General features: G+C 35.4%; 1 protein-coding gene across 1 annotated transcript; it reads left to right on the top strand.

Annotated features, from left to right (window-relative positions):
• The first annotated feature begins 284 nt into the window (after nt 1-284).
• On the top strand, nt 285-7,039 carry CCNG1 (cyclin G1). Its single transcript, XM_019740817.3, has 7 exons — nt 285-497; nt 1,647-1,910; nt 3,468-3,724; nt 4,301-4,379; nt 4,460-4,558; nt 4,778-4,972; nt 5,775-7,039. Exons 2-6 carry the CDS (start codon nt 1,647-1,649, stop codon nt 4,967-4,969), a joined length of 891 nt encoding a protein of 296 aa, XP_019596376.2. The 5' UTR covers nt 285-497; the 3' UTR covers nt 4,970-4,972; nt 5,775-7,039.
• Nucleotides 7,040-12,095: the final 5,056 nt, after the last annotated feature.

Raw genomic sequence — 12,095 nt, forward strand, 5'->3', positions numbered from 1 at the left:
GACACCTGAGCCTAGCCAGGGTTGGTGAGCACAGCATTTATAAATGTTCTCTCTGCTCTCCATTGAAGACACTTTGGAAAATTCTCCAATGAGAGACGCCCAGAGGTAGGGGGCGTGGCCTCAAGGGGCGGGGAATTGGACTCCCTCCCACTATGGACCAGCTCTCTTTGGTCCGCGAGGGCCATCCATCAAAAGAACTACACCAATCAGCGGCGAAAATGGCCCCTTCCTCTCCTGAGGAAGGCTCCGCCCTCCAATATATCTCTCAGGAGGTCAGTCGCGGTCCCTTCGGCTCCGAACTGACCCAGAGGAGGCAGTGTTGCCTGGGCGGCGCTGCGAAGACCTCCACCCAGGACAGCTCCCCCTCCCCGGGCCTCTCCCCTTTTGCCCGCTAATCCCCTCGGTCTCCGAGGTCTCCCGGATCTGATAGCGTGGGCTGAGGTGAGAGCAGGCCCGGGGAGGGTGATCAGCGCTGAGGAGCCGCATTCGTGATCAAGGTGAGCTGGGACTGCGGGGTTGACCTCGGGGGTGAGGGTAGGGAGCCAGCTGGGGGGCGCAGGGTCTGGCCCGCGCCCATTTCCTCGATTAGCTGTCCCGCTGCTGTAAGCGACAAGTCCAGACTAGTCCGAGCCTGGAGAGGCGGGTCCATATCCGACCTGTCTTGTATCCGAGGTGTCTTAGTGTCAGGCCGGCGGGGTCCCAAGGATCAGCCCATGGAGAAAGACGTGGACTCTTAAAGTTAGTGGCTCCTTGTCTGTCCCCCGCTTCCGTTGCCCAACTCTAAAGATCCCCTGCCTTCCTGTCTCTTAGTTGGTGTGCGGAGCGGACCCTCCGTGTATCCAGGGCTTAGCTGCTTATGCCCGGGACATAGATGTGCAATATTATTAATGAAATGATTAATAAAAATTCAATTTATTAATACAAAGCTTCCAGGTTCATCTTGCAGGCTAGATTAGCCCCCCCCACGTGCTCCCATAACATCCTTTAAGCTTCTTTTCCTAACACCAATAAAGTTAACAATTGAGTACCGTGTGCCACACACTGTGCTAAACTCTATGTGAACCATCTTGTTTAATGTTCACAGCCAAAAAGACAGACATTGTTACCTCATTTTACAGACATAGGAATACGTTTATTATTAGTGTCCAGTATTAATTAGGCACCTACTGTATGTGCTAAACTCTATACCTAGGTGACCTCATTTAGTCTACACAAGTCAGTGAGGTAGGTAATAACCTCACCCCCACTTTACAGATGGGGACTAAGGACTAAGAAAAAGAAACTAACTTGAACACTTTACATTGTTTTAATATGTCACAGAATACATACTACTACCATCTAATTTCAGAGTTTTGGTTTCCTTTCTAACAGTGTCTATTCAGTTCTCTCTTGACAATGAATGACTTTCACAAGTATTTCTTGAAGATGTGCATTTTTTTCTTTAAAGACATGGCTCCTGCCCTCTAGGAACTCCCAACTTTGAATGTGACCAACTGGTTGGGGGGTGGGTGGATGTGACAGATGGCACTTTGCAATAACTTAGTTTCAGTAGCAGCATTGGGGGGGGGACTTATAAAGCACTTGGCACAACACAATGTAGAAAGGGCTATTCTTACACTTCTTTCTGGACTTTGTTCTATATATAGATGATAGAGGTACTGACAACAACTGACTCTCAGAATCTGCTACACCAGCTGAATGCCCTGTTGGAACAGGAGTGGAAATGTCAGCCAAAGGTCTCCGGCTTGAGACTCATTGAATCTGCACATGATAATGGCCTCAGAATGACAGCAAGGCTAAGGGACTTTGAAGTAAAAGATCTTCTTAGTCTAACTCAGTTCTTTGGCTTCGATACGGAAACATTTTCTCTAGCTGTGAATTTACTGGACAGATTCCTGTCCAAAATGAAGGTATGTTTAAAGCTACATTAACGTATTCCTTAGTTTTGCTCAATGTGTTTTGGAGATGGAATTGCTAGCTTTGGACTGGTGTTCATAAACTTGACCTTTTTTATTTTCAGCAGGTAGCCAAAACATGGAATTCTATGCACTACAGCACTGATGAATATTCTTTGTTATAATCAAGAGTAATGCATCATTTATGAAATGTAACTGCTGATACTGAAAAATAGTCAAACATCAATTAATTGCAGTGTCTTCTGATAGGAGAGTTGGCTGTTGTTTTTAAAAATATCTCAATAGATTCCGTATTTTCATGTACTATTGTTTTTCAATTAAAAGAAAATGTATTAGCAGCAAAATGCTAGTCTGTGGTTAAGAATTAGAATATATGTATATATGTGTTTTGTTTTTTTTGCTGATTCCATCAACCACTTGGTCAAGAGTACATTTAATCTCTATTTATATAAAGTTCTGATTGTTTTAACCTTGGACTTACTCGAGTCTTGCTTATGTTTGGCATTTCCAGCATCAGCTGGCCTACAGTAGAGAAGAGAGTATCTAATGAAGGAGGAGCATTTATATGATTATTTCCCTGTATCGGATAAGCAGTTCATCAGTGTAGCTTTCAGAGCTAGCTTAGCTGTGCAAAATACATCTGCCTGGTCTGTGTGCCTGTGGTCATTGATGGATATTGAGATAACCTGACAGTCCTCGTTACCTAACACAATGCACCATATACAGGAGAAACTCAGTACGGTTACTTGTTGAATTGGATGGTTCAAGAAATCTGTTCAACAAATTAAACAACTCTTTAGACAGCATGTGCAGGCACTCCCTTTGAAGCTATCAGTGTTGCACAGATGAATAAAATACATCTGTCCGGTAAGCGTATTAGTCTTATGTGAGAATGTTTGCACCAATAACTATCATACAGTACAAGGCATAAGAAAAATAATTACCTTATACCTCTAAAGTGGCATAAATATATTACTGAAGGGGTTTCAAGAAGAGAAGAGTACAGACAACTGGTAAAGGCTTCTTCAAGTTTCATTTGAGGTAGAACTTAAGAGTGGATAGAATTTGGACTGTTTCTCACATTGTAGACATTTAGAAAATGATGACTAAAAAAAAAGAGATTGGTAGTGGACAAAGATTTCCAGGCAGAGTAAAAGGTATATGCTACAGTGTTTTAAAACTATTTTATGTGTGTTACTACAAAGAAAACAGCCTGGAGAAACAACGTTCTGGAAAGAAATTTTGTGCATAAGTGGTATTTCAGTCCTCATTTAAGCCTTTGACCAGTTATTTGGTCCAAGTAGAACACAGTGCTTATAGTTAGTTCTACAGTGATTTAAAAACATTCTATGGAAATTTAGTCTAATTGATCCAAAACTGGTTCCAAATAAGGTGCACTGGGCTGATAGGCTACAGTTGATCTTGTTATTTCCTTCATAGTTGAGAAATATTCCTCAGATACATTTTGATAATGATGGGTCTGAGTTATAGATTATCCCTGTGTTTCTTTAATTGAAATAAGATGAAGACATGGGCTTATTGTCTTTTTAGGTACAGCCCAAGCACCTTGGGTGTGTTGGACTGAGCTGCTTCTACTTGGCTGTAAAATCAGTTGAAGAAGAAAGGAAAGTCCCGTTGGCAACTGACTTGATCCGAATAAGCCAGTATAGGTTCACAGTTTCAGACTTGATGAGGATGGAAAAGATTGTGTTGGAGAAGGTGTGTTGGAAAGTCAAAGCTACTACTGCCTTTCAGTTTCTGCAACTCTATTATCATTCACTCATTCAAGAGACCTTGCCATTTGAAAGGTATGTGATCTTTGTTTTGAACACAGACATTTGGAAGTCAGAATGGAATTGTCTGGATGTTGCTTAAAATTGAAATCCTGGGAGAATAAAATAAGTAAAATGACAGCTGCAGCTCCTTGAATTTCACTTCACTGTCCAGCAAAAGTGAGAAGACTTGCAGTTGTCAGTGGCTTCCTGAAGTCTGTGAAGGCTCATTCTTGGGATTAAAAAATACTTCAACTCTTATTTATACTACATTTTCCATTTATAGACTAGTTATAGAACCTGGTGGATAAGCATCTAACACAGGTTTATGGAAAAAGGAACTTCAGTAGATGCACAAATAGATGTATTAAAATGAAAAGAAAACTTGATAGTTGTGAGATGATACTTATTATTTTGGCCCAAATCATTTAAAATTCATGTATGGTATCCTTCAGGAGTTAATGTCTCTGAAGAAAGGGGAATTCTTTATTTCAAATAATTTATTTTCTGTAAGTGTGTATAAACTTTAAAATTGACCGTTTTTCTAAAAATTTGTATTTTGACTAGATGTAAAATTATCTACATAAAATAAATCTCATTTTCTTTTTAAAGGAGGAATAGCCTTAATTTTGAAAGACTGGAAGCTCAACTGAAGGCATGCCATTGCAGGATCATATTTTCTAAAGCAAAGGTAAATATCTTATATAAAGAGTAAACCTATTTATATACCTGCTTTATATTCATTCAACATTTAAAATTGATCTCTTTTAGCCGTCTGTGTTGGCATTGTCTATCATTGGATTGGAGATTCAAGCACAGAAGTGTGCAGAATTAACCGAAAGAGTAGGATGTCTTCAGAAACATAGCAAGGTATGTCGAGGTTATAGCCTAAATCCTGTTAACAGCTGTAAAAGAAACTAAACTACTTGTACTGTCCTGAAGTAAAATGAGATACCATGTGTTTGAAACTTAAGCTTTTCCTCAAATTTTTTTGATGAAGAAAGACACGTTCATAAGATTGTGACTGTTATTGTAGTTAAATACTATAGGACTTAACTAACAGTAATTTTTTTTTTAATTTACGTATAGATAAATGGCAGAGATTTGACCTTCTGGCAAGAGCTTGTATCCAAGTGTTTAACTGAATATTCGTCAAACAAGTGTTCCAAACCAAATGTTCAGAAGTTGAAATGGATTGTTTCTGGGCGTACTGCACGGCAGTTGAAGCATAGTTACTACAGAATATCCCACCTTCCAACAATTCTTGAAACGGTCCCTTAATTGGTAAATTTGGCTCATAGTTATTCTCCATATAGAGAAAATTTTCTAATGCCCTAGTTTTGTTCTGTAATTCAAGAATTAAAATGTGAATTATTTTCAAAATAAGCAAAATGAAGTTGGAGTAGCAAAGGGGAAAATGACTTCACTGATATAGTCTAATATTTGAGGGCATTTACTACATTTAAGGTACAACACCCTAAGAGTAAGGAATTATCCAGCCTTTGATATGTATGTACATTAGCCATTTCATTAAATTACCAGCTTAGAAAACAGCATCTTCTGTAATAACCTAAATTTTAAAAGGAGCACTAAAACAGTAATTCTACACTGCCCATCACTTTGCAATATGTAGACTCAAGCTCTGGGTCATTTAGAGTTACACAAACCTGAGTAAGACAACAGGACCAAAAGTGCACCATATGAACTAATTTGAGAGTGCTAGCTTATAAGCAAAATCAGTATGATCTTGCACGTTGTATACTTAAATGTAAGTTATGGCAGATAGGCCTCATATTGGTGTCTGGAAACCACCAGGGTATCTCAACACTATAGTTGTGTATCATTGCTATCGCAATTGGAACACTGGAAAGTAGGTATATGCGTGATCATCACTGATACATACATTCTTGGCACCTAAATTTAACTCACGGTGGTGATTTAACTTTTTTTCCTATTCAAAACTAAATGTTCACATTTAACAAATCTACACAATGACATGATTATGAATCTTAGATATACTAAGTTAATTTTTAACAGTAATTGTTTGGCAGACTTCTGGTAACTTGATTTTTATTTGTTTAAATAGGATTACTACAGCAACAAAAAACTTCTCTGAAGCCTTTCTCCACAATCCTGAGCTATGGATTCCTTAATGTTGTCATGGGTTTAAAGCTGTGAAGCCTCAAAACGTCACAACTTGATTAACATTGATGTTGTCAGCTTTGGGGAAACTGCCTAATTAACATTACACTGTAATGGAATTATGCTTAAATCTGAATTCATCCGTGAGACATACAAAGCCAAGAGCACAAATGTGAATTGTTAATGACAGTCTGGGAAGGTAAAGTGTGAATCTTCATTTCTAACACTGATCCAACTTTCTATATCAGGTCAGTATATTTCAGTGATATGAAAAACGGTAAAAATTAACTCCGTTTAATTTTGATTTTAAATTATGAGGTTTAACTCAAAACCAACATTTCACAAATGCCCTTTGAAGGCATAACAATGGTCACTATTCTAGGCAGTGAAAATGGTTTCTTGACCCCCATAATACAAGTTATAGATAATCCGGAGATGTGGACTTTATTGCTACATGGGAATTACATTTAAATTTGGGGGCATTTTATATAAAACAAAACTATCCACCTAATAATTTTGGTATATTGTTATATTTAACATATTTTCTAGAAAGCAGGTGATGTTTGTATCCATGATAAGAAAAGTTTTTATACAAAATCTACTGCTTCAATATAGTTCCGAAACACTTAGTTTTCATTGTATAAGTAACTCAAAATAAATTAACATCACTCTGAAAACTTGCCAATTTAACACTCCAGAAGTTTTCACTAACGACTGTTTTTATAAAACTGGCATTGCTTCTCATTTAGAATTGTGTTTAAAATAAAGAGACTATACTTTCACTAATTGCACCTATATGTCAACCGAAAGTCTTAATAAGCATCTTTCATAATTGTGAGGTTGCTGAGGGTCGAGTTTAGGATTTTCTATTAAGTCAGTGAATATAAGGAGATCTGCAGTGTTGTGTTGTAAACAGTTACTCAGTACAGTGAATAACCTGAGTCCACCTAGGATGGCTGTACACAATTTTGATATTATGTTATGGGTAAATATGCACTAGAAAATAAACCAAAGAACCACAGTGTATCCTATACTTTTGTAAACCATGTTTTGTAGATAACTTTTCAGTTTTCCCAAAAGGCTGATATATTTCAATATTTTGATTACATCCTTGTTAATTTTGAGTTGACAGAGGCAACCTAACCAACTACCTTATTATGCTTTGGTACTGGACATAGTACATTTCAATAAAGTTACTGAAATGCGTTATGTTTACTGTTTGTTTCTCTTCTGATTTAATTAACTATTTTGGCAATGTGATGGCAGAACCACAATAAAAAAGCTATCTCTGCTCAGTATAATTAAATTTAGCACTGAAGTAAGATGCATGGTAGTAGAAACAAAATCTCTGTGGCAGTTACCTACTTGATGTTTTACTCACTAATGGCTTTTTAAAATAGGTGCATAATAATAGGCTTAATGTGCATCATAAAGTTGGTTTTTATGCACTGTAGTCACTTTTGTCATTTAGATTCATCACTATTATGGCTATCTTTAATACAAAGTCACCCTTAGTTAGATTTGGCCCACTTGAAGTTCTGTGCAAACCCTCTTACCTAATTAAACAGCATTCCAGCAAGGTGGTTGGTAGGGACAGGTAACTGCCAAGCATTGTGTTAGCCTACTTAGATCAACTGGTAATTATTGAACTGAATACACAATTTTGAACGATTAATTATACCAGCAAGACATAAAGTGTACACCGCAAGGAATTACTGATAAAAACATAAAAGGCTCCTTTTTCACTTGAGTCATATTTAATATCTAATTTAGATGGTTAGATATTTAATATCCTCTTTTCACAAGTGTTATTTTTGAAAAGCATCTGAACCTTATGTATTTCCAATATGCAACATAGTATCTAAGCAAGTGACATTTCTGATCTAGTATTTGTGGTTAGTAATGATAGCTTTTACTGTCAGGTACTACTAGGTAGCAAATATTTTATATGAATCATCTCATGTAATCTTCCAAACTGTATGAGGTTATCCCAATTTACAAACGAACCTGAGCCACAGAGAAGGTAAGTGATCAGCTCGAGGTCACATACCTGGTACTTAGAGGTAAGATTCAAATCCAGGCATAAAGGCTGTGTTTTTAGCCACTGCATATTATCTCCCAAAATAGAAGATTAAATGGACTCCTGTGAAATTGTATAATTTCCAATCAAAACTGACCACATTATGTTATTTATAAAATATATATTATATACATATATATATATACATATATATACATATATATAGATACATATATATATGTATGTTTTATATATGTCATATTCTGTCCAGATTAACTGCAATGATCATTAAACAACAACACTATTGTCCCTATTTTATAACAATTTTTATAAAACGTGTTAGTGCTTACTCAGTGTAAAATCTGTAATTTCCATAAACCCAAACCAGTAAGTATAAGTCAAATAAGATGAATTAAAAGATAAGACTATTTTTTAATATTAATTCAACAAAATAGATTTAGGAGCAATCAAAATAACTAGGGAAAAAGAGGGGCATTAAATAGAACAATCAATTCACCAAGAAGACATGACAATCCTAAATAGGTATGTACCTAACATCAGAGCTTAAAAAATAAAAAGAATCAAAAGAGACAGCATTGAAAAGAAAAATGGACAAAGCTTCAATTATAGTTGGAGACTTAAAACATTCCTCTCAGAACTACTAGAAAATCAGCAAGGACGTGGAAGAAATGAATAATATCAGTAACTAAATGGATTTACTTGACATAAAAAATTTCATCATAAAACAGAACAGGCATTCTTTTCAAATGCACAGGGAACACTCACCAACATAGACCATATCATGGGTCTTAAAACAAACATTAAGAAATTTAACAGAACTGAAATCATACAAAGTGTGTTCTCTGATCGTAAACTAGAAATCAATAATGGATAAAGGTAAAAATCTCCAAACACTGGGACATTAAACAACAGACTTCTAAATAAATTCATGGCTAAGGGGAAGTCTCCAGGGAAATAAAATCTTTTGAACTAAATGAAAATGAAAATATAAAAATGTATAAAATGCAATTAAACCAGTGCTTAGAGAATAATACATAGTCAACTGCTTTTATTAAAAAAAGGTCTCAAATCAATTATGTAAGCTTCCATTTTACAAAACCAGAAAAAGAGCAAAATAAACCCAAAGCAAGCAGAGGAAGAAAGTCATAAAAAAGGAGTAAAAAACCAATGACAGAAAACAAATTAACAATAGGGAAAATCAAAACCAAAACTTCGTAGTTCTTTGAAAAAAGCAAAGCAATTGATAAACCTCTAGCAGTATTGACAAAAAAGACAGAAATGACCAATCTTACGAATGAAAGAGATACCACTACAAACTCTAAGGACATTAAAAGGATTCCAAAGAACCACAAATCTATGCTCATAGTTAGATCAAATGAATCAATTCCTTGAAAGACATGAACTAACAAAACTTAAATAAATTAGATAATCTGAATAAGTTCTATAATTACTTTTAAAACTTGATCCATTGTTTAAATTCTTACTGGCAAATTCCATAAAACATTTAAAGACTTAACACAAATTCTACAAATTTCTTCCAGAAAGTAGTATAACTTCTCAATTATTTTAGAAGGCCAGCATTGCCCTGATACCAAACCAAGACAATAGAAAAAACCTACTGACCAATATCACAAATGAACAGACATAAAAATCCTCAACAGAGAAATTCAGATATATAAACTGAACAGTGCACCATGACCAAGTTTGGGATGGAGGGAAATACAACCATACAACCTGGTTCAAAATTCAAAAATCAATCAACATAATCCACCGTAAAAACAGCCTAAAGGAAAAATACATATACATACATATATATACATATATGTATGTGTGTGTGTGTGTGTGTGTGTGTGTGTGTATGATCAAATCAACTGACACAAAAAAAGCATTTTGAAAACATTCAAATTCACTCGTGAGGTAAACTCGCTAACTAGCAATAGATGAGAACTTCCTCAATCTGATAATGGTCATCTCTAAAAACCTACAGCTAACATAATACTTAATGGAGAAAGACTGAGTGGTTTAGAAACTAAAATCCAGAACAAGGGAAGCTAGCTTTCACCACTCCTATTGCAGCAAGTGCAATGAGGCAATAAAAAGAAAGAAAAGCCCCATAGACTAGAACAGACAAAATAAAACTGTTCTTATTTGTGGTTTATGCAGAAAATCCCAAGCAGTCATTGACAAAAACCTCCTACAACTAGTAAATGACTTTAGCAAGGTCACAGGATACAAGGTCAACAAACAAAAATCAAACATAATTTTATGCACTAGCTATGTGCAATTAGAAACCAATATTTCAAGAAAAATCATTTACAACAGCTCCAGAAAATGAACACTTAGGAATAAATCTAACAAAAGACGTAAAGGTTTTGTAAGCTGAAAACCACAAAATGCTGATGACTGTAATCAAACATCCCAAATGAGAGATGCTCCATGTTCATGGACTAGAAGACTTACACACTATTGCAATGAAAACCCCAGCAGGACTTTGTGTAGATATAGACTAGCTGATTCTAAACTTTACAAAGAAAGGTAGAAAAAAACCTTAAAATAGCCAAAACAATTTTGGAAAAGAATTGTTGAAGGAATCATGCACCCAATTTTAAGACTTGTTATAAAGCTGTAATTATCAAGTCAGTGCAGTATTGGCAAAGGGATAGACACAGAGATCAATGGAATAGAGATTAAAACAGATCCATATAAACAACAATTGGTTTTTGACAAAAGTGCAAAAACAATTTAATGGAGAATGGGTAGTTTTTTCAACAAATGATTTAGAAGCAACTGGACATCCACCCATAGGTAAAAACATGAACCTCCACTTGTATTTCACAGCTTATACAAAAAATAATTTAAAATGTCACAGATCTAAATGTGAAACATAAAATTATAAAAACTTTTAGAAGAAAACATTGGAAAAAATCTTCATAACCTAGGATTATGCAGAGTTCTTAGACATCACATCAAAAGCATAATCCAACAAAGCATGACAAATTAAGACTACATCAAAATTAAAAAATTCATGCTTCAAAAGACACCATCAAGAAAGTACAAAAAAAAAAACCTACAATAATATATGCAAATCAAATATCTGATAAGGAACTTGTTTCTAGAATATATGAAGAACTCTTAAAACTCAAAAAAAAAAAACAAAAAAAAAGACACCCAATTTAAAAATGGACAAAGGATCTGAATAAACATTTCTCCAGAGAAGATACACAAATGGTAAACAAGCACAAGAAAAGATGCTCAACATAATTAGTCATTGGAAACACAAATAGAAACCACAGTGTGCTAGCACTTCACAACCACTAGGCTGGCGAGAATCGACAAGTAACACAAGTGTTGAACGGGATGTGGAACTCTCATCCACTGCTGGTGGGAATGTAAAATGGTGCAGCCACTTTGGAAAACACGCTAGCAGTTCCTCAAATGATTAAACATCAAAGTTTCCATATAACTTGCAATTCCAGTCCTAGAAATGAAAATATACCTGCACATAAAAACTTGTCCTCAAATATTTGTACAGCTTTATTTATAATAGCTGAAAGCTGGAAACCTCTCTAATGTCTATCTACTGACAAATAGATAAACGTGTGGTAATCACACACAGATTATTTTGCCATCCATACAAAAGGAATGACGTACTGGCACATAACATGGAAGAACCTCTAAAACATTACGCTATGTGGAAGAAGCCAGTAAACAAAAGACCACATATTACTATTCCATGTATATGAAATGCCCAGGACAGGGAAATCTATGAGATGGACAATAAATTAGTGGTTGCTTGGGGCAGGAAGTGGGAGGATGACAGCTGAAAAGCATGGGGTTTCTTTTGAAATAATGAAAATTGACAATGGTGATGATTGAATATACATGAATATACTAAAACCACTGAATTATATACTTTAATGGGTAAAATGTATGGTATATAAATTATCTCAATAAAGCTGTTTTTAAAAAAGATTACACGATTCCATTTATGTGAAGTTCTTGAAGACAGATCTAGCTAGCATGAAGGAATTTTTGTAGTAACCTAATTGTTAAATCGCCTGATTTTGGAGGTAACATATTTATACCTGTTAAAATTCACAAAACTACAAAGTTAATTTTACTGTATGTTTATTCAAAATATAATTTTTAAATGTCAAAATGAGAAGCCAATTAAAAGAAAAAAAGCCTCTTTCCCAGCCATTCATTCCTAAAGTTATTAGGTAA

The sequence above is a fragment of the Rhinolophus sinicus genome, chromosome 5, assembly GCF_057876585.1.
Source record: "Rhinolophus sinicus isolate RSI-liver-muscle chromosome 5, RSI-T2T, whole genome shotgun sequence".
NCBI lineage: Eukaryota > Metazoa > Chordata > Mammalia > Chiroptera > Rhinolophidae > Rhinolophus > Rhinolophus sinicus.